Source organism: Odontomachus brunneus, unplaced genomic scaffold, assembly GCF_010583005.1.
Source record: "Odontomachus brunneus isolate Ranch 3 - 2012 unplaced genomic scaffold, Obru_v1 Obru_scaffold_005, whole genome shotgun sequence".
In the NCBI taxonomy this organism is placed as follows: domain Eukaryota; kingdom Metazoa; phylum Arthropoda; class Insecta; order Hymenoptera; family Formicidae; genus Odontomachus; species Odontomachus brunneus.
The window spans coordinates 3,714,644-3,736,587 of NW_022639455.1; the positions used below are offsets into that span (position 1 = coordinate 3,714,644).

Genomic DNA, 21,944 nt, shown 5'->3' on the forward strand with positions numbered 1-21,944 from the left:
TATATATATATATATATATATATATATATATATATATATATAACATAAAGTTCTATGTGATTTTGCAGATACAAAGAGAGAAGCGGATGGGAACTGTTCGCCGGTGGGAATATGCTGAAGGTACACCACGTGAAAAATATCGTGCCCTATCCGCAAGTGAAGTATAATCAATTCCGGTACAACAATGACATCGCCTTAATCGAATTAGAGGAGCCGTTAGTATTCTCTAGAAACGTCAGTGCCGTTTGCCTGCCCAGACAACCTATCCAGGTATATATACTTTTCCTTCAGTCTCATATGTTTTATTCAGTCGGCAATCTATAATTTCTTTTCGTTTCTTTTCTTTCACTTCAGCCGAGACAGATTTGCGTGACGGCAGGATGGGGATTTCCTATGAATGGCGAAATAAATCTACAACAATATCTCAAATTCCTGCCTATTCCGACGTACGATTCCGACAATTGCAACACCACGAGTCATTATGCAGGATTTATCACGGAACACGACATATGCGCTGGATTCACCGATACTAATAAAGGCCCTTGTTATGTAAGTGTGACGTTTGCGAAAAAGAACCATTATTTATTCGGCAAAAATGTTCAAAGTGCTATTAATTCAGATAATTTATATTCATTGAAAATAATAATTGACTCGTATCAAGAGAACGTCATAAATTTGTGCTTTCAGAACGACGAAGGAGCGCCTCTGATGTGCGCCAGTGAATCGCAGAACACATCGGAACGATGGGAAATTCAAGGTCTACTCAGTTATCACAGTAGATGCTCAAGAGGTCATCCAGCAATCTACTCGAGCTTAGAGCCAGCGCTTTCGTGGCTACGCGAATCAGTGCCAGCTTTGCGAACGCAAAGCTAAATCGCTATTTTGCCAATTTTTTCGAAGTTCACGAAACATTTCGAAGTTCACGAAACTTAACCGACGAGAGATTAAAACATTGACGTTTTGATCTACGGTGGATAATCGAACACGCACAAAAATTAAAACATTATTTGATTAAATGACTTCTTTTTTTATATAAATGTAAATATGAGGAAATGTATTTGACGAATTTTATCGATTTGCGATATCCGTGTATTTTGTAAGATATTTTTTATTCTTCTGTAATATGTATTCTATAAAATCTATATAAAAAAAGAGAACCACGCGTTCCGCGTCGTTTACGATCTAAATAAAACATGGTTTTATGCGCTCGTCGGTTAAGTGTCAAATGGGAGTAGCATATGAAAAAACTCTTTGATATTCGATCACATAGAATGGTAAAGCAAGTAAAAGCGAAATGTTCGATAATTATGTTAAAGTATTGTTGAAATCTCGACTTCAATTATTTTTATCGATTAACGCAACGACACGACGTATCCGCTTTCGCTTGCCTTATATCATGCGATTGTAAATTAGAGAGTTCTCATTTTTACGAACAAGAAAAATTAACGAAAGAATCATCGCAAGATAAGAATTCGGTCTGGAATCTCTTAACTTTCTCCGTAAAATTGCACCAAAAAATTTTAAACACCCGCATGCATACACATATGTGCAATTTTTTCAAATTTAGACATTCCTTCTTCATATTTCTCAATCTAAATGTTCCTATTAATATCACAGGAGATATTTTTTTAATAATTCTCAAATCTCATTGCCGTTGTTAAATGATAAAATGAAAAATAAACATTTTAATTTCGTAAAAGACAAAAATTGTGACGGCATATGTAGAGAAAATCGAAGACGATGAAATTATACTGATTTACAATTAAGTAATCATTATGTAAATACTGTATAAAGTAAACTGTTTATTATCGATAATGTGGTATATAAGAGTTTATTAGTGAAATGGGTCTCGTTAAACATTTTCTGTACGTAAAAAATTCCGATACGTATCGTTACAAAAAAATATTCATAATTGCCAAATGAAATTAAAAACAAATTGTGATATCTCGGACATTCAAACACAACGTACTCTATATATCAATTAAAAAATAATTATTTAAGATTTAAGATAAGAGACCAATACACATATACATGTCCGATTATATGAGAATCGACAGTTTGTCTCAGAGATCCTAAATAAGGATTCCTGAAATGAACAATGGATAGCATAAGTAGTAGATAGGATAAATGTATATAATATGAGTATTTTAATAAAATGCATTGTTATAGAGATACAACAAGATAAAAGTATGTTTATATATGCATAGTCATTGATGAATGCATATTTTTATATATTTCGAAAATAAAAATAACAAATAAATGTATTTTAAACGAAATCGCGATACATTTTTATTCTAATTTAAGCCAGAGTGATTCTAAAGAACATTTCACTATAATAAATAATTTAAAATATTACTGATAAAATTAATTTTGCACTATAATAAATAATTTAAAATATTACTGATTAAATTAATTTTGCATGTAAAAAAAATACATTTAAAAAATACATTTAAAAAATTAATTAACACTAATACACTTAAAAAATTAACACTAATACATTTAAAAAATTAATTAACACTAATACACTTAGTAGACAGAACGATAATTATCTCCTCAATCATCTTCTATTTGTTTCTTTGGCATAGCTGCTATTTCCGCAGCAGTAATTGCAGCATCCAAAGTAATCAATGAAACTGATATGCTGTTTATGACTGCATTATATTTAGATAAAAGATCCTGTACATGAGCATTCAGTTCTTTAGAATCCTCGTAAGCTTTGAGATATGACAGCGATAACTTATTAAATGTATTGTTAAATTCAGGAACATTCTTGATACGCTCAGACTCTAAAACAGGCTCAAGTTCTTGCATTTTAGTTAAAAGCTTGTAATTCTCCATAATCTCTGGCTCCACTGTCAACAATAATTGTGCTTTAGCACTTGTGGGAATGTCAATATCCTCAGAAACAGGATCCAAGTAGCCATTTAGCTCCGGCAACCGTTTGATGATCGCATTTGGCTTCTCTCTGCCCGACAATGCGGAGGATATTAATGAGCTGACATCTAGCAGACGATCAATGACAGCATTTGATGGTACAGAATCATCAATATTAATTGTCTCGCTTGGTCCATACACTTGCTTCTCCAAATTAATAATTCTGTCTTCTAGCAACTTAATGGATGACATTCTAAAAGCTAAAATATCAAAGATATATAATTGCAATATGTATAATATGTACTGTAATGCTAATACATATAAGATTTCAGGAATACTTACTTGTTATTAATAATCCACGTAAGCTCGTTGGAGAATTTGACAGAAGTGCTTGAAACACTTTCAAGGTTAGGTCTCTATGAGATACTGAATTGCAAGATCCTTCACGCACTTCATTTTGTGACTCGAGAGCAAGTAACTCCCTCTCGAGTCAACACGCGACAATAAATTTTACAGAACATAATTGTTTGTGAAATAAATGCGACCATTTTTTTACTCTTGTTATTACTTTTTTATACGACACACATAAATCGCTTTTCCTTTACTCGTGTATCTTGAGATAATTTACTTTACTCGTGGTCTTGCACATAGACTGAGAATCGCTGTGGCATATGAGGCCGAGTGTTAAATAACACGCGAGTTATCAAATGCAATATTATCATTTATTACACAAGGACGCTGAATGAAACTATTTGCGTTTAGTATGATCTTTGATTACGGTTAAAGGGAAGCGCTCATTGAGAGACAAATTATTATCTTCAGATATATTTCATACTTGCAATATACACTGCATGTAATAGACGTAATACCTGATAATACTTGAGACTGATTCATTTATAATTTTTTTACACATGCCATTAACAAGTTTTTATTGTACTCACCTCTGGCATTCACTGTGTAGGTACGTATATGTGTGTTGATGAATGTCGTGAATCTTTCAGCTCCCTATAAAAGTTAAATTAGAATTAGTGATTTATAAAAAAAAATCCATTTTCTTATAAAATTTAAAAATTACTGAATTCTTATCTATCCACTTTAGTTATTAGTAAAATACAAGAAAATTCGGGATTTTAATCTCTTTAAATATGTTGTATTTTAGTAAATTACGCGTTTTATTCTATACATTCGGTATTTATAGTTATATCGTCGAGGGACGTCTATATGTTAGGAACGGAAAAGAAATTGCCGAGTAAAAAGTAACCGCCATTTCCGAGAGTATTGGGTGTCATAGATATTGAATTTCGCAAGCGGATTTCTTTCGGCCGTTTTTACTTCTATTCACTCAAAGCTACGTCTCGCACTTACTTCGTTTTGCATTTTCGGTCTGAACCTCGCATTCGCTCGTAACCGCAATCGACACCGTAAGAAAATATATGTCTTTTAACGAGAAACACATGCAGCCATCCGTTCCTACTCGCATATTGCGTGAACTATGGCGATTCGCGTGAACTATGTCGATTACCGAAACAGACGCCGAGCATACTTCACGCGGTCCACGGCACAATTCAGGGATCTTTATATGGTAATCTATCAAAGTTCATTCATAACTGCCACGTTTAAAATTTAAAATTTGAATTAGACTCCTGTGGCTCCTCACCGCGGCCATCTTCATTAATAAGTAAGAAAAAGTTGCCAAAAATTTTAACGGAGAATACATTAAAATAAAATATTATGTTTACAAATCGACACTTGTACGATCGATTAAACACGTTTGTAAAATATCCCGGAAACTTTCTTTTTACTCTAAAACGAGAAACACATCAACAAATATATGTAAAATTAACATCATAAAATTATGAGAAGCTAAAAAGAAAAATTACATGTCACGTTAATTTTACGGTTATTGATTATTAGAACAAAAGGAATATTTTACAATCGATTTGCTCAATCGATCCCAAGACTCACTTTATGAACATATCATTTTATTCCAACATATTTTGCAAGGACTTATTTAAGTAGCCTTAAAAGACTTTGAATTCCTGAAGTTAATTTTAAGATTCAGCCCGATAAATCCATGATATCGAACCATTTCAATCGTGATTCGACTTATCAGTGGTTTCTCTCTATTTATGGTTCAAGAATATTTCAAAATATTTCGAAATATCAAATTATCTTATTCTCTCTCTTTTCTGCAGATATAGGAAAATTGATGCTTTCAAGCGCGATGAGGATCACTGAGCATCGTACGAGCGGGAGTTGAGATACAAAACACGCGCCAGCCTAACGTAATCCAACCATACGCTACGGGTGCGGTCCAACAACCGCTACAAATGCTGCGCAGCGTTTCTCCCTCTTGTTCTATTCCTCGGATTCGAATGAAGAAAGAGAAAGAAGTAAAAACGCTACAAATCATTTGCAGCGCCCACTGGACCGTATCCTCTAACTACGACGACGACGACGACGACGACGGGGACATTACTCGAGCGTCTGTGTATCTAAAGGAGAGTGGCAGGGAGCCGAAGCATGAAGCGTGAAGGAGTGGAGAGGAGTGGAGCGGTGAACAGCGGAGAGCAGAGCATCTGTCATGGCCGACGCTCGACGCGAGCGTAGTTACGATCGAGTCGTCGTGTCGGACGAACGTTGCGCGGCGCGTTTACGTCGTCCACTGGTGCCGCAGAAGCCGTGAAGCGCGAGACATGGGGCGCGATGCCAATGGGCAGACGAGCAGCGGGTGCCGACGGATCGGTAGACGCTAGCGAACTCGCTCTGCTCGTGCCGGAAGACTTATGTGACGAGAGGAGGTCGGCGACGATGGAGTCGCGGCCGCGCAGGACCCGCTTGCGTAGCATCGTCGGGGTATGCCTGCTGCTGGCGCTCAGCGGAATCGTCTACCTGGGCTACTTCTGCCCGGATCATGTATGCGCTCTGACCAACCGCGAGATCAAGGAGTCCGTCAGGTTGTCCGAGGGCCTGCTGTCCCCTGTCGGCCCTGTTGGCTCTGGTCTGTCTTCCGTGTCCATCGAGCTTGATAGGAACGGCCTGATGTCGGTCCATCCTGCTTTCAAGCTCCAGAGCGTCCAGGGCAGCCTGGGCTACGACGATGTTTTCGCCAATGACACCTTTCAGTTTGATATCAATGCTCATGATGTCATGGTGTTCCTACATATACAAAAAACTGGTAAGTAATTTGTTGCTGTTAGGCTGTTTACCATGAGTAAAGATTTATATTTATAGATGATCTTGATCCTAGATTATTAATTGATCCTAGAGATTCTGGATAAGTTATTATCTTGAAAATAAATTGTCCTACTAAAGTTTACATCTGTAATCTTTACGCCAAGTCTGGAAGCCAAAGACTTTGCTCTCTATATAAATTGTCTTCTAATTCATATTTTAATTCTTTACGTGTGTTAAAACTGATTTACAAATTATTTTTTATCCTGACTTCAGTGCAGTCTATATTTTGTCATTGTATTAAATTTATTAATGATATTTTTTTAATATAACAATAATTAATATATAATGAGTAATTAACATATCAAATTTCACAAGAGTTCTATATATAATAAATTCTTGGGAGATATATATTTCGGATATTATATTCCAAAATAAATATATGATTTGCAAAAGTTGAAATATTTATTTAGACGCATGTATCATTTTGTATCACCAAAATATACGTTTAGCGGATGCTTAGAGAAGAATAAAACAATAAAGAAATGTTACTTCCTCTCTGGCCATTGTGTACTTGAATTATTGCATTATTCATCACGCATTCTCAAACCAGCAGGCCCTCTGGTCTTAGAAAGAAAGAGGGAAAGAGAATAATTCAGGGATATGGAGTTATTTAGTATGCTGTGTGTTTGCATCCTCTCATTGTCTTCTTTCTTCTTACGTTCATAAATTTTCCTTTGTAAAAGTACAACTCATTGTAATACACTTGCCATACAATTTAATTTATAAAAAAAAGCAAATCACATAATAAAAAAATTACAGCATACACATATTACTACATATAAAAAAAATTATTGAATTACAGGAGTACATGGGTGTATATGAAAAGTATATAAGGTGTATGTGAGAAATATATATATATATATATATATATATATATATATATATATATATATATATATATATATATATATATATAGAAAGAGAGAAAGAGAAGAAAAAAGAGAGAAAAGTATTTATTTAAAATATAGAACATACATAAAGAAATTTCGGATTTCATTCATCTAAATGTCAGCAAACAAAATGAATATCCATTGAGAGATATATACTAATGTAATGTTTACTCTATTTCAAGGTGGGACATTATTTGGAAAACATCTGGTGCGAGACCTAGATTTGCAAAGACCGTGCTCGTGTCAACGACGACGCAAGCGTTGCTTCTGTTTCCGTCCAAACCGTAACGAAAATTGGCTGTTCTCACGGTACTCGACCGGCTGGAAGTGCGGTCTGCACGCGGACTGGACCGAGTTAACGAGTTGTGTAGATACGGAGCTTAATAAAATCGAAGGTGATGGCATAAGGCGCCGTTACTTTTACATAACTATCATTAGGGATCCCGTCGCTAGGTATCTCTCCGAATTCAGACATGTGCAAAGAGGTGCTACGTGGAGAGGTGCTCGTCACTGGTGCGGAGGTACTCAAGCAAATATACCCCAGTGTTATACTGGGCCCAGCTGGCAAGGTGTCACCTTAGAACAGGTAATTATATAATACTTTATCCAGAATTACGCATAAAGCGTTTTCGCTTGATCTTATGATTGCCAATTTTACTTGTTTTTGATGCTGTCTTCTACCATGAGTATAAGGCATGCAGTAGCCTATCTGCATGCCTTTCTACGTCTAGAAATAACTTGAGATAAGAGTTCTCTCTCGTATCTAAGACTACCCTTTCTTACTTCACGTGCAGTTATTTCCTGTCAGATAACTTTATGATACTCTCTTCCATAATACGCGCATTGTGTTGATTTGCTGTTATCGAGACGAATACAGAAAAAGTCGAATTCTATTCGAAATAATGATAAAAATCCAAGATAAGAATATATATTATATATATAACGTAGATTAAATTATTTATATAAAAACTTTCTTATCTTATATATGTACAATATGTTTCTTATAAATAAAACTGTATCACATTTTTTAATATAATAAGTCCGTTGTGTTGACTGATGTTATCAATGAAAGATCGAACTGAAAATCGAACTTTGTTCGAGATAATAATAGAAGTAAATTATATGAATATTAATGTAAAAATTAAAAATGATTAACACTTGATTGAAATTGTATATTTGCAGTTTATGGCGTGTTCTTACAATTTGGCGAATAATCGCCAAACTAGAATGCTAGCAGATCTATCAATAGTTGGCTGTTACAACTCCACTCTCAGCAATACTGATAGAGATCGTCTAATGCTAGCCAGTGCTAAACACAATTTGCAGTTCATGCCTTTCTTCATGTTGACTGAGTACCAAAAGGTATTTAATACATTTAAATACGTTTCTTTTTTTCATTATTATTGTGTTTGCGTATTTTTTCCTTTTATTTTAATTATTAATTATTAAATTGATTAATAATTAAAATAATTATATTATTATTAATAATTATAATTATTATAACTTATTTTAATTATTATTTTTAATATTATTAATTACTTTAATATTTATCACACAAATTATAGAAAGTATCATAATATTTAATATTATATGTTCTTATGCAAATATGTTTTATGAAAATAGTTTTTTCATTGACCAAAAAGTGATCACGATATAATTAATCAATATAAATTATTTTTATAAAATTATTCTTATATATAAACAAAATAATACAAAGAGTAAGCATAAATTTAGCAGCGCATTGCAGTTTTTTTGCAAATATTCTAAACTGTGTGAAGTTGTTATTCTTATACATCACGTCCGCGACTTGGCTGCTTAAGAATAGACGTCTTAATGTAAATATTTATGAGAACTTCCCTCTCAACATGTGGGAGCAATAGGCTCCTTTCATAAATTACTTGTTGCCATCCTTGATTTGTTACTGCTTTATCACAACTGTATCTAATACAATTAAAAAATCTTAAGAAATATGTAACTTTCTCTTTTTGCAATTTATTTATATTTTATATACTTCATTATATACAGATATTCTACTTTAAAATAAAAAAATTTGATAAACTCAAAAAACATATTTGATTAAAGTGATGATGAAAATTCTAGTTGATCCTAGAAATATATTAAAGTCTTTTATAGTATGTGTGTAACTTTAATGGCATCTCTTTATCATAAATGCTTCGGGTCATTATTTTTTTTTGGTCGACTTTTTTGTTGAAGCTGTTATCCTTGATCTCTGACCAGATTGAGATACTTGACATTTAGAAATACTTATCCAATTATATAACAGCATGACAGTTTATACCAAAATCGTTATATTAATATTATTGTAATAACTGTTTATATAAAAAAAAAGTATGGTGTGTAATATAAACTTTATATATTGATATTTTCAATTTTGAAGAGATTGGAGACTATAATAAAACATATCATTGTAAAATATTGCAAATATTGAAAGTAGTGCAGAATTAATAAGTATGGGAACAAAATAAAATAATTTAGCACGATTATTAAGTAGAATTTGACTTTATTACATTCAATAGAATTATATCAAGTAATCGCTGGAATTGTAGCAGCGTTTGTGTACTTCTATTTGCAGAAACTGATCACATTTACCTTCAAAATATTATCAGACCAAACTTTTTTTTTTACCGACACAGTATATTTTAATATATTCTATTTGTGTACTAATAACAAAATATTAAATCATGCAGGTGGGACAGTATTCGTTTGAAGAAACGTTTGGAATGCGTTTCGCAGTTGCCTTTGAGCAGCACAATGCTACACTCAGCGCAGCTACTATGGCAACTCTCAGCGCGGAGCAATTGGACGCCGTACGTAGACTCAACAACTTGGACCTGGAACTCTATGAGTTCGCAAAGAATCTCGCCTTTCAAAGATTTAAACGGCTTAGAGATCGTGATCCCTACTTCGTACAACGATTTCAACATCTTGGTGAATTACCCTCGAGGCAAAGTGCTACAGAATTTAATTGGGATTCTGTCATTGAAGATACTACGGATAACGAATGAGGTGTGAGTACATTACCGACATAATCCTTATCGACACTTCGCATCCGTCAGCACGCGTTACTCGGGATCTGAGCATCTCGGGGATATATTGTAGAAAGTGTTACAATGAGATACTTTGCGTAATCGATGCGTAGCTGTCTGTGTGAAATTTACCAAAAGCACAGAAATGTACATTCGTTTGCACACCGGTGGCTCGTAATCGTGATCATCTGATGCGCTCTTAATATCATCGGAAAAAGTGTACGCAACCGTTGTGCAAACAAGTGTACTTGGACAAGACCAAAGAGAGCTCCGAGAACCTTGGTGTGATTCCTAGGTACTCTGTCAGTAAATTAAAAGCGTGTAAAAATGGTTATTTCATAATCACAGAAATTTTCTATAATTCATGAAACGTTCGCAAACTCTATGAAGGTTCTTCCATATATAAGTAACATATATTTGCTTCTAATTATATATGTAGTCATAAAGTTGATCATTTTCTTATATGTATCCATATTAACCACAAACTGAGTAATTGCCAATACACGCCAAATAATGATTTTCCTCCCATTAATTTTTATAAATATTTTTGTCGTTTAATTATTTTATATTTTTTTTTATTTACATATATCTATTTCTGTTCAATATAGGGATTTACACAGGGATTTAAACGCAGTGTTATAACATGTTGATACAATTATAAACTCATATTTCTCAATAAAAAAAAAAGAAAAATATATATATAGAACAGCGATAATCTTAGAAGAAAGAAAGATAAGGAAAATAATATTTTGAAGACAAATTGCAAATACTATCCATTTTTTATTATTTTATATTTTTTTATGAATGCTTATTTATGAGTTTTTGAGAATTTTCATGAAGTTTGTACTATCTCTTTAAAAGCTATAGATTTATTACACGTGTATGTTGAAAACAATTTTTATAATTGAGTTAATCTAATTTAATAAAATAATAGAATTTATTTCTAAATGTAATGCGAAATTTTAATAGATTCTACTATTAACAAAAATGTAAGCACAGGCTTTTTTTAGAACAATTCAACATACAGAACAATAAAATACAATGCAATACAAATTGCATCAGCATTGAGTGCAAATCAGAAGTGCTTGTAATAATGAAATAATATTGAAAAATTGAATAACTAGCGATCAGTTTTATTCATGTTTGATGCATTACTGAATTTATATAGTATGTATTAATCAGATATACGTATAACAAATGCCACTAATTATTGCACAAACATGCTAATTATATTAAAAGAGATAAATCATTATTTTGATTAAAAGAGAAAAAGAGAACATGCAAGAGATCTCAAATTAGTTCGCAGATCATCTTTTACGATGAGAAGCCAAGAAATAGAGGTATTATATTAATATTTCAGGTTTGGTAGATATTTCATGCGTTATACAATTTTTTATATCAGTAGCACGTTGTAATTAAAAGGTGCATAGGTTTTGACTTACTTTTGTAAATGTATATATCTGAAAGTACATATATATTTTTTAATCAAATTATTTGCAATATAATTGAAACGAGCTCGCGTTAGTTTTACAAAAACAATTTGTATAGTTTAAGTAATAAGACACTTATATAATAAGCCACATAGAAATTGATGTATACGTATATTTCCGATGGAAATTTTCGAGGACAAGGAAAAAGTACTTTTCCATTATTGATCTGAATATTGCTCGAGAAATTGTAATCAACGGCTCTACTCTATATTCGAGATGTATAATACAAAATACTATATTGTTCACTAATGATATTATTTTGTTCTAGAAGAGTATTCACGGCATCACCAGATAATTAAATTGCATTGTGTGAAAGTCTTACAGGGATAATTTTGTAAATTTTATTTATGTTATTTAATCACAGGCCTATATAGTTTAATCAAACGACAGCATAATGCATTAGACAGTGATCAGTGATTACAAAGTCAGTCAAGCTATCTTAATACGGATAGTACTCACTCACCAAGCAACGGAAGTTGCAAGTGCAATAAGACTCGATGGGTTACCATTATAAATATCTCATATCATCCAGTCATAAAATATGTGTAATATAGCTATCGTACAGTTATATGTATGTATGTATATACATACATATGTGTATACATAGCTAACAACTGAAGTATATAAAAGTTGCAAGGGCTCTCTTGAAGATACATGCAGATCTTTTGGACGAATAAAAAAAAAAAATATATATATATATATATAAATATAAGTTTACATAGAGGAAATACAGAGTGCCATAAATTATGTATTTAAAAAACTAACCGTTGAAAATAAACAATGTTACGTTCAGCATATAGAACTTTCATTATGGCAAATAATGATGTGTAAGTTAATATGATATTAACGAAATGACATTGTTTCACAATGGAATGATATTTATATAGTATAAATATGTAAGTGTGTAACACATTATTAATACTAATTGTTTAAAGCTAATATTAAGGACCAAAGATTTAATATGTTTCAGCAAACATTCAAAGAATATAAGGAACTTTTGATACACATTATCAGACAAAAAAAGCTCATCATTACGTCGTCGATAAGCGCAAAATATTTAGTTTAATATATATTCTGTTTAGTTATCATTGTCTTATTGTAATAAAAGGCGCTTATTTGACTGTGATTAAGTCTTTTATCAGATAAAAGGTAATTAATGAGCACAAAATTTGTTGATTAGATTATATTACGATAATAGAGCCTTTGCAGTTTTTCTTGAAACACATTTTGAATTTTGTGCATTCGGTAATGTCAAGTGGAATATATTTTCTTTCACGTGTACGCGAAACTAAATTGTTAAAACGTTCACGCGATCGATGATGTAAAAAGGCGCGAATTTTCGGTATATTAGGCAGGACGAGACATTTAGCTTTAACGTTTACATACAATATTCGTCGTAAGAGAGAAGAACTATATGAAGAGAGATAGTTAATGAAATGCCATGACACACTAGCCTAATAAAGCGAACAATAGGCCTAAAGCCGTCGGTACCTTATTTAAGCCAGTGTACATACCATACCATTAGTTATCTAAGGATCAATAAATCATTATGTATACAATGCATACATACGTACATATATATTATATATTACATGAATTGTACACACATATTTATGAATACATTATATCTATTATTATACAATTATACAAACAAAAATATATAATTATATTGTATAATAGACAGATCAGAATAGAGCAGAATTTAAGTCACACATTCAAGAGCGATTAATATGTCATGAACCCTTTAATTTTAATAAACCCGACAAGTTTTCAGATAATTTATGTAAAATTACTTATACGCGACTTACTTATTACGCGAATGTGTTCTCTGTAGAGAGTAGATCGAAAAATAGATTTACATATTAGGCAAATCGTTTATTTCACATTTCTCCACAATTAAGTATATTTATGTCATCATGCGATTATTATGACAAACGTTTACACTTTGTGACCTTATTTCTTAATACTAATGTCATTATGATCTCTTTCTTCGATTTATTATTAACGCAGTTCCAATATTAAATTAAAATCGAAATGGACGAATAATGTATTATTATTAGTGTTAAAACTTTAACGATATATTAACGATCTTACTTCCGTTTTGCTAGAGCAACGATTGTTCCAGCATTATTTTTTCGAAGCCCATTGGCGGGGTATGGATGAAATTTTCCAGAATTATATCTAGAATAGCTCCATCGTCAACTACAAGTTAGAATATAATCAGTTAAAACAAACATCACAAGTGGTACGATATATGCTTATTATATTTATTTATTAAAACATAAAATGCTTTACCATAGAGCACTGGATAAACTCGTCCCTTTATACCTATGACTGGAGCATTCATAGATTCCCCGTTCAAGTAAAAATTCAATTCTACGTGGTCATAGGATACTCCCTGAAAAAACGAATCTTCAGTTATTCTTTCAGAAAGTATCAATCACAATATAAATCAATACATTTCATCTTAGAATTTTTGTCCAGCTTGATTTAATGTTTTAACAAATATTCAGAGAATATAAGGAACTTTTGATACACATTATCAAACAAAAAGCTTATTGAGTCTCTATTCTTCTGAACTGTTAAAATCAAATAATCCTTACAATGACATCTCCTTCCTGTACAGGATTTTGTATTTTGTGCAGCTCCTGCTCATTGTGTCTTAGAATACCATCTGAATTCAGTGCCCAACTTTCTGAGTCCTTTCCTCCTACCGCAATGTTAAGGTCTGCAGTTCTTCTGGCTAATCCAATACCCCATATGCCGCCTTGTTGAATCTTTACTTCAAAATAACTTTTACTCTGAACGAGAGGGGCGTTCGTTAAGGCACCACCACTACCACATATTCTTAGACCATTTTTTACTATCACTACCTCATTTCCTGTATGAAAAAGCATCGTAATATTGAATTATTATATTTATACATACAGTAAACATATTTTCATACAACTTATCTAAATATATATCAGTAATGTAAGAATATTTAAAATTTAATATGTAGAAAAAAACACCAAATATCAATTAATATCTACAAATAAGATGTATCAGACTTTTAGTTTCCTTATTGATCAAAACATAATATTTATTATACAATACAAATGAATTAAAAAAAGAACGGATTATTTTATATTTATGAAAATTATTGTATCGGAAATATGCTTTGATAAAAACAGAATTCGCGCGCGCGTGTGTGTGTGTGTGTGTGTGATGATCTCACATGACAAACATTTATAAATTATTCATCATCTAAAGATACATAAAGCATTATGGTTAATTAATTTGCATCGGAAGAAAGTACATCTGTTTATTTCACCTGGCCATTATCACAGAAGTCGAAATATCAAAGTGGCACAGTCAAAGTTAGCTCGACGTAAACAACCACTAATTGTTTATGTCGAGTTAATTTGTAAACAATTCTGCGAATGTTTCCCGTAATATTAAATCAGTGTCATGATTTCATCGTATTTAAAAAATCTCATGATGCAAATGAGTTGAACGTGATCACAAAGGCGGGTCGACGTTACGTTACATTGATATTAAGTGTTTACAATTGTTCACAATTACCCATGTGGGACGTGTCTAAGGCGATGGGATTTCGCTCTCGCTGCGGTACTTGAGCCGCGGCGAAGCCGAGGCCGTCGAAACAGTTTCTCAGACAGCAGAACATCGTTCGCGCTTGCCGTCCAGGCGAGATTCGTTTCACAAAGACGAGCACGGCATCGTAATTCGACGACGGCAGGAGAAAAACAATCGTTTCTCTCGTCGGAGTCTACCGACTCACCACTTGCTTTCCGCGATACGCAAAATCCATCCGCAAACGGTCGTGACACACAGTAAACTTTCCGACGCTGGGCGTTATTCAAATCTACGCGTGATTCGCACGAAGATTTGTATTTTAAAAATCCAGATCGGAGCGAAAGATTGCGGTATGACTCATACTTTGTGACACCACCTCGAGCAGCTTGACAGTGGAATCTTTTCAAACACGCGATGCCGTGGGTGACACAGGATTTACATTTAAGGTTAGGTTAAGTTACGGCTTCGTGTCATGGAGAAAGCGAGAATAAATATAACAATGCGCACGCGTATACGTATATCCGACGCGATGTCCTGCGAATGCCAACGAAGATGCACCCGCGCATGGATGCTAGCGCCTTGTCGTGGCGCGCGGGCTGAGTAATCTCCGCATTCCAGCGCGGAGATGAAACCAAGCTACCCTAGAAGAATCCGAAACTACGATCAAACCGCACGACATTACGTCAAGCTGAACATGTAAACACAGAATCCACAGGTGGACTTTTTAGCTGCTGCTTGTTGCAGTGTCACAACACAATATTAATTACAAAGATACAATGACGGGTTTACATGAAATGAAATAAAGCAACTTTACCAAAATGGCATTTATTCGCTTAAATTATACAAGAGGAATATTTAGATCCGACTAGGATACAGCATCTGTAACATTAAGAGAGATTATTTATTACTTAATTTTACTTATATTTTTTTAAATTTTTACTTAATAAAACATACAATTCTGATACGGTGGCCCATAGCTTTGGCTGGTAAATTCCTCTTGAATTTTGCACGTACTGATCCACTTGCTCCATGAGGACGAGTCACTTTGCCCCAAATAGCTCTAACTTTAGTTTTTCTCGTCGTTTTTTCTGGTACAGGAGTCTTGTTCTTGGCCTAAGAATATTTTTTAATATAGCTTATTTTTTGTAAATGTCTATACAAATAACATTAGGAAAAAATACATTAAGAATAAATAAATAAATATTACATCAATTATCACATTAGATCATTTAGTAAAAAAATTCTTTTTTATTTTACTTGTATATAATAAAAACATTATTTATCAACCAAACAATCACAATCCTTGTTTATAACTCTACTAACATTTTGGCAGCATTTATATATCTCTATTATAGAAAGTAGCAAGTTTATTATTGCCAGACAGAAAACTGAAGTAAACTTTTTGATTGATTCAATGTACAAAAATTGTATCATGCATTTTTCACACTAACATGACTTATATATTCTATTTTACAAGTATATTATCTGTATATTTACAAGTATATTATCTGTATAGAAAGAATTTTACCTTGTACACATAGACACACCGCTTTCCTACGTAAAAATTGGAGTCCTGCTTTGTACCGGCTCCTTCAATCTTCAGCAAAGCAGTGTGTTCATGTTGATTACGCAATCCACGTTTATATCCTGTGAAGATCGCCTTCGCATACAAACGTCCATGGCGTTTGAATGGCCTCTTCTTCAAGGGTGCGTCCTCAGAGGCACCTTCCTTCGTCTTTGGCGTTTTCGCTTTGCTTGTCATTTCTACAAAAAACAGAATTGCAAGTAGAATAAGACGATTAACAACACAAATGAATACTTTTTCAGAACAAACACGAGAAATATTGATCGAAAATCTTGTAAAATTATAGTGCACGTGTTCGGAGGTTACTTAACAAAACACTTTAAGGTTATGTGCGACAAGTACCGGGATAAGAACTAAAACTGTTCAAAAGCGCGCAAGATTTTCTTTTTCAATCAATAGTTTTGTGCGGTGCAACCGACAATATGCAATTTCATAAATTTATTTTGTTGTTGATCTGAGATGTTGATATGAAAATGGTCACGGTAATCCATCGGAATCATGAAATATTAAGTGAAATATGAGAAGACAAATAACTATCTAGTAGCCTGACACAATATCCTACAAAGTGTTTCTGTTATTTATTTGAGAAATTAATAATGTTAAACAAAATAGTTACTAAATACGTGATCTCACACACACCATGCACACCGAATGTATACTACGGGCTAAAGGAATCAATAAAGAGAATCGGATAGAGTGGAAAGTCGTATAAGAATATTCAGTCTGTGCATTTTTGTGAGTTTCAGCGCCATCTCGTGAATCAAACGCCCAAACTGTACCTCATCCACATCTGACATAACGTCGTGTTAATATAAGCCGATATTCATCTTTTATATTTAAGACCGTCTTAAGTTCCCTTTCAGGGGTCGTATTCTTGAAAAATATCGTATATGATATTTCGATAAAAAGCTATAATATACGAAGCATGAGCTATAGCTTTTCATAAAAATATTGTATGCGATATTTTTCGAGAATAAGGCTCCAGATACCCCGTAGCCAATGATATGATCCGTTCATCATCTAAAGATGAACTTAAGACGAGCTTAAATACAAAATCCGACTATAAGTACCGGCCTTAATTTTTACATTTATATTTATATCTACATTGCTGAATGAAAAAATGAAGTCTATTATTTGAGGTTTAACGATATACAAAAATATTTACTAAAAATATTGATCGATTGAATAAAGACTGGCTCGATAGAATAGAGCAAAATGTAATTGGGCATCAGACACAATAGATGGCAGTGCGGACTTCATTTATTAGTTTCCACTCTATCTAATCTTCTTTAGGAAGTAACAAATGATAGCTCTGCAAAAGGCAAGACGATAGCCAATCAACTTCACTGGAAAAGCGAAAGCTGCGTGATAAACGAATTCGAAAATCATGCTGTGGTGTTGTTTCCTGCAAAACAGCAAGTATAACAAATATGTATTATAAATTATATATGCAGGATATTTTACCTTTATTGCATTATATTCTACAACAGTAATCTCTCTATGATGCGATTTTGTAACTCTTAACGATCACTAAGAGTTACAGAATCGCACCACTGGTCCAACTTAGAGGCGATTTTTCCTCAGCAGGGATGTCGAGAGAGGTTATATCAAAGTTTCTAGCTGCAGTGACGTAAGGACGTGTGTGAACTGTTTGGATGTGATTTGTGATTTTTTTGGAAAATAACTATTTTCAAGGAACATCTGTAACTATCAAATCATCGGAACTGACATTGTCAAATTAATATAATCTACATCTTAGAATATCTATCTTAGATAATCTACATAATATAATATACATCTTAAAAAACGGTGTTAAGAAATAGATCTTAATAGGTTCCTGAGCTAATAACTGAAAGAGAGAGAAGGGGGGAAGAAAAATATTATAATAGATTTTTTCTTAATTGTTCAATTTTCAACATTCTACATCTTTAAATGGAATCTTCCAAGTCTTAAGTTAACATAAATTTTATCTGATATCATTTCAACAAATTTCGTTATTTATTTTAGCTTTCAAAAGTCTAATTTGCGAAAAACCTTACGTGGTTATTAAAGCGATCTTCAATCACTTCAAATTCGAAAGTTATCGGTAGTTCGAAGTACTTACTAAAATCCATATAGCACAAATCTCTAAAATACTTTTTAAAGGGTTCCCAAGCCCTCCAGAACATTGTTAGAATTCTTTAAGAAGTCTTTTAGAGATTTGTGCTACAAGGTAAAACATTTGACTTTGGATTAGTCAAAGAATCTGTTGCTGAAAAATACGATTGAAGTGGGACATCTCTGTCCTTTGAATTTATTTTATTATAACGCATTATAACGAATTATTTCATTGAATTTATTTCATTATATACAAGAAATCACGTGAATACTGCATTGTCACAGTAATTTCTTCTACGTTGTTCAATTGAAAACTAAAATTCAAAAATCAATTAAAAATTAAAACGATCCACTGACCCGCTGTTCAATCGTAATTGCACGTAAAAATAAAAAAGCCTTGTTGCGCGAGGAAAAAATATTTCTTTTGTCGAATCTAACAACCAAACTCATTATGTTTTATTAATTGAACAAGCTTTCATTCTCGAGTTTTATGTATCGAGCTATATTGCACTGACTAAACGGCAGGCAGGCAGCCTGCCTTGCAGGTAGCGTCACCTGACCGATGTGAACTGACCTACGCGGACGAACATCGCCGTTGATTGAACCCATCAGTGAATCAGCTGATCGCTTACTCACGTGGGCGCAGTCAGCTGTGCGCGCGATCATGGACGAGCTCGCGAAGGAAGATCTCGAGATACCCCCGGCTAAATACGAATGTGAGTATCGAGTTGTATCTTTGCCGGCGCTATCGCCGTTCGCTTTCATCGCGGACGCAGAAACGCATGTATTCCCGCGACCTATTCGAATTTCCTAACCTCCGTTCCGTCGATCTGGCGTGCAGCGCGCGAATTATAACGCGATCCCTCCGCGAGTCCACGCCTCGACGATAATATCCACGGTGAAATTGGCACTTTCTGTTGCAGATCTCGACCACACCGCGGACGTACAGTGAGTATTGCATTTGTGTAATGCGCACCGGCGTCGACCGGCTGGGCTTGGCGGCGGTAGCTTTGGAGGTTAACCTACAAACCGCGGCTAACCTAAAAACGCGTGAACAACCGTCTCCACGTGCGTGAAGACGCGCATGCAGAAATGTCGAGGCGTACCAACAATGCCATTAAATCCTTGTCGCGACGTTCGATTCACTTCATCGTATCTTATTGTATCGTAGATTACACGCATGGGGCGAGACGATGGAGGAAGCTTTCGAGCAATGCGCCATGGCCATGTTCGGCTACACGACGGACTTGGACCGCGTGCAGATTGAGCAGATTCATCATATAGAAGCCGAGGGCGACGATCTTGAGAGTTTGCTCTTCCACTTCCTCGATGAGCTGCTCTTCATGTTCAGCGCCGAGCCGTACATCGTCGCCAAGGTATTGCCTCTTATTCGTAGACTCTCATGATGGCAGTTTCTACCAAATCGATTAAATCTCAATCTGAAATTCTGTTCAAATGAAGACTTCAGCTTTAATGATAGTTTAAACGATAATAGTAGAAACAGGCATAAGAGAGTTATCCAAGCAGAACAAAAAATCATGATGTTGAAATGACGAGTGAATGATTGAATCGTAATTAAAAAATGAATTTTTTTAGTCATTTTATTATTATTTTGACGTCATCGTGATTTTTTGTTCAGCCTGAGTACAAGCGTGTGATTTTTGTATCGTTATTATTATGATAACGAGAATGATTAATCGATAATGATATCATCGAGATGCGAGGATTAACAGTCCCAAAAGTTAAAAAGAAAGAGACATCCTTTGTTCATTGTTAACAAAAACTTTTTATTTATATATTCTCTCTTATTTAGACGCGTTCAATGGTTAGTTTAGCGATCAAGCGCTTAATCGTCGTTACCTGCGCGAGTTGATATACAAATTAAACGATTACTGCAAAGACATCCTGCGAGGGTCTTGCGGGAATTTCGCATACCTTTATTCGAGCGAGGAGAAGGGGATGAGAGAGAGAGAGAAAGAGAGAGAGGTAAAACGCGCGCTCTGTTATCAGAAGGTCAAGATTACGGAATTCGACGTGCAAGCCTTCAAGATCAAGGCGACCGCGTTTGGCGAGGAGTTTACTATCGGCAAGCACACGCAGGGTGCCGAAGTGAAGGCCATCACGTACTCCGCGATGCAGATCCACGATCGTCCGGCGGTGGATCGGCCCGAGGTATTCGTCATCGTCGACATATGACGCGTACATCGGCCCAGCCCTGCTAGCCCTTACCGTCGTGCGCGCTTACCTATGTTCCTTCGCGCAACGCGCGCCTCCGGACAACGGACAAGTGGGGATGACTGGTCTGTTACGGAGGGTTGGAGGGAAGCAGGAGGGACACGGCCGCCGGAGGGCGAGAAGGGAGGGTGCGCCTCCCCTACGGCCTACATAGAGGATACGATCCTTTTGTAGTTGAGTAGGGTTCAAATAAATACGTTACGAAGAAAGCACCGGGCCCCCTTCTTGGTGACCTGACTCAGGCGCGTGTCAAGACGCCACGGGCACCTGGAGCGCGTGCTCGCGAAGTTGGGGGCCCGCCGAAGGTGTCGGTTTTCGCTTCAAGTACCGGTGTATCTCGTCAGGATAGTTTTTATCGTCATTATTGTGTAACTAGCTCGTATACAAGTTTATACATATATGTGAGTTATGCTTTTTAGTATTCGATGTACCTGTTCGACATACATTGATATTTCGTCGGACATTTCGACGAGTGCGCCTTCACCGAATTAGTATTTTATTACTTTCGATTTTACCTAGCAATTACTCTCGATTTTACTCGCAATGTTAGAATATCTATTGGAGCATACTCTTTATACGTTTTCTATTTCTACCTACGTTCATAGAAGTTGTGCGACTCGTAGTAACATTACGTCCAAGAGATTTGATCGGATAATAGAAAGTTATGTAAATTTCACAAAATTGTTAGATTTCCACCAACATTCTGCGATATATCCGTCGTGCTCTTGACTATATCTCCGTGTTATTCAGGTCGTGGCGCGCGGACTCCTCGTGAAAATAAAAATGCCGTGAAGTGTGAGAAAAAGTGGTAGCGCGTTGCGGCGATTTGCTCGGAAATAAAAGTATGCGACTTTTTTGTCGACGATATTTTTATCTTCTCGCCTCTTTCTCGTCCATCGATTTTGCTCACTGG

General features: G+C 34.6%; 6 protein-coding genes across 10 annotated transcripts in view; 3 read left to right on the forward strand and 3 right to left on the reverse strand.

The window, feature by feature from the left end:
- LOC116848829 overlaps positions 1-2,172 on the forward strand; it is a 53,148-nt gene extending 50,976 nt beyond the window's left edge. For all 3 annotated transcript variants that reach the window (XM_032825353.1, XM_032825346.1, XM_032825358.1), the window contains 3 exons: positions 69-270; positions 355-549; positions 688-2,172. In XM_032825353.1, coding sequence (XP_032681244.1) covers positions 69-270; positions 355-549; positions 688-873 — 583 coding nt within the window. In that variant the 3' untranslated portion in view covers positions 874-2,172. The remainder of the gene's footprint in view (positions 1-68; positions 271-354; positions 550-687) is intronic.
- Positions 2,131-3,367, reverse strand: LOC116848960 (dynactin subunit 3). The gene is made up of 2 exons (XM_032825637.1): positions 3,217-3,367; positions 2,131-3,134 (listed from the first exon to the last, which is right to left on the reverse strand). Exon 2 carries the CDS (start codon positions 3,124-3,126, stop codon positions 2,554-2,556), a length of 573 nt encoding a protein of 190 aa, XP_032681528.1. The 5' UTR covers positions 3,127-3,134; positions 3,217-3,367; the 3' UTR covers positions 2,131-2,553.
- Positions 3,368-5,168: 1,801 nt separating this feature from the next.
- Positions 5,169-13,250, forward strand: LOC116848343 (heparan-sulfate 6-O-sulfotransferase 2). Its single transcript, XM_032824311.1, has 4 exons — positions 5,169-6,052; positions 7,184-7,587; positions 8,184-8,363; positions 9,710-13,250. The coding sequence occupies exons 1-4, from the start codon at positions 5,581-5,583 to the stop codon at positions 10,025-10,027; spliced, it is 1,374 nt and encodes a 457-aa protein (XP_032680202.1). The 5' UTR covers positions 5,169-5,580; the 3' UTR covers positions 10,028-13,250.
- Positions 13,106-15,706, reverse strand: LOC116848346 (SPRY domain-containing protein 7). Its single transcript, XM_032824322.1, has 4 exons — positions 15,103-15,706; positions 14,142-14,419; positions 13,834-13,936; positions 13,106-13,740 (listed from the first exon to the last, which is right to left on the reverse strand). The coding sequence occupies exons 1-4, from the start codon at positions 15,203-15,205 to the stop codon at positions 13,643-13,645; spliced, it is 582 nt and encodes a 193-aa protein (XP_032680213.1). The 5' UTR covers positions 15,206-15,706; the 3' UTR covers positions 13,106-13,642.
- Positions 15,707-15,923: 217 nt separating this feature from the next.
- Positions 15,924-17,435, reverse strand: LOC116848365 (60S ribosomal protein L35a). 2 transcript variants are annotated; one of them, XM_032824355.1, is made up of 4 exons: positions 17,339-17,435; positions 16,643-16,878; positions 16,069-16,227; positions 15,924-15,993 (listed from the first exon to the last, which is right to left on the reverse strand). In XM_032824355.1, the coding sequence occupies exons 2-4, from the start codon at positions 16,874-16,876 to the stop codon at positions 15,970-15,972; spliced, it is 417 nt and encodes a 138-aa protein (XP_032680246.1). In that variant the 5' UTR covers positions 16,877-16,878; positions 17,339-17,435; the 3' UTR covers positions 15,924-15,969. The 2 variants fall into 2 exon arrangements, with proteins under 2 accessions (XP_032680246.1, XP_032680255.1); XM_032824364.1 differs by having other exon boundaries at positions 17,316-17,396.
- Positions 17,436-18,016: 581 nt separating this feature from the next.
- LOC116848353 (protein archease-like) lies at positions 18,017-21,893 on the forward strand. 2 transcript variants are annotated; one of them, XM_032824342.1, is made up of 4 exons: positions 18,017-19,512; positions 19,720-19,744; positions 19,968-20,172; positions 20,810-21,893. In XM_032824342.1, the coding sequence occupies exons 1-4, from the start codon at positions 19,461-19,463 to the stop codon at positions 20,990-20,992; spliced, it is 465 nt and encodes a 154-aa protein (XP_032680233.1). In that variant the 5' UTR covers positions 18,017-19,460; the 3' UTR covers positions 20,993-21,893. The 2 variants fall into 2 exon arrangements, with proteins under 2 accessions (XP_032680233.1, XP_032680225.1); XM_032824334.1 differs by having other exon boundaries at positions 18,030-19,512; positions 20,807-21,893.
- Positions 21,894-21,944: the final 51 nt, after the last annotated feature.

What these genes read in the sequence shown, in the direction of transcription:
- LOC116848346 (XM_032824322.1), bottom strand. Translation starts at nt 15,205, where the DNA reads ATGTTCTGCTGTCTGAGAAACTGTTTCGACGGCCTCGGCTTCGCCGCG. An exon ending in CTTAGACACGTCCCACATGG is followed by an intron (nt 14,420 to 15,102) that starts GTAATTGTGAAC and finishes TTTTTCATACAG; the next exon opens with GAAATGAGGTAGTGATAGTA. An exon ending in TACAGGAAGGAGATGTCATT is followed by an intron (nt 13,937 to 14,141) that starts GTAAGGATTATT and finishes TCGTTTTTTCAG; the next exon opens with GGAGTATCCTATGACCACGT.
- LOC116848365 (XM_032824355.1), bottom strand. Translation starts at nt 16,876, where the DNA reads ATGACAAGCAAAGCGAAAACGCCAAAGACGAAGGAAGGTGCCTCTGAG. An exon ending in GGTGTGTCTATGTGTACAAG is followed by an intron (nt 16,228 to 16,642) that starts GTAAAATTCTTT and finishes AAATATTCTTAG; the next exon opens with GCCAAGAACAAGACTCCTGT. An exon ending in TGGGCCACCGTATCAGAATT is followed by an intron (nt 15,994 to 16,068) that starts GTATGTTTTATT and finishes TTAATGTTACAG; the next exon opens with ATGCTGTATCCTAGTCGGAT.
- LOC116848343 (XM_032824311.1), top strand. Translation starts at nt 5,581, where the DNA reads ATGCCAATGGGCAGACGAGCAGCGGGTGCCGACGGATCGGTAGACGCT. An exon ending in AAGGTGTCACCTTAGAACAG is followed by an intron (nt 7,588 to 8,183) that starts GTAATTATATAA and finishes GTATATTTGCAG; the next exon opens with TTTATGGCGTGTTCTTACAA. An exon ending in TGTTGACTGAGTACCAAAAG is followed by an intron (nt 8,364 to 9,709) that starts GTATTTAATACA and finishes TAAATCATGCAG; the next exon opens with GTGGGACAGTATTCGTTTGA.
- LOC116848960 (XM_032825637.1), bottom strand. Translation starts at nt 3,126, where the DNA reads ATGTCATCCATTAAGTTGCTAGAAGACAGAATTATTAATTTGGAGAAG.
- LOC116848353 (XM_032824334.1), top strand. Translation starts at nt 19,461, where the DNA reads ATGGACGAGCTCGCGAAGGAAGATCTCGAGATACCCCCGGCTAAATAC. An exon ending in ACCCCCGGCTAAATACGAAT is followed by an intron (nt 19,513 to 19,719) that starts GTGAGTATCGAG and finishes TTTCTGTTGCAG; the next exon opens with ATCTCGACCACACCGCGGAC. An exon ending in AGCCGTACATCGTCGCCAAG is followed by an intron (nt 20,173 to 20,806) that starts GTATTGCCTCTT and finishes CTCTGTTATCAG; the next exon opens with AAGGTCAAGATTACGGAATT.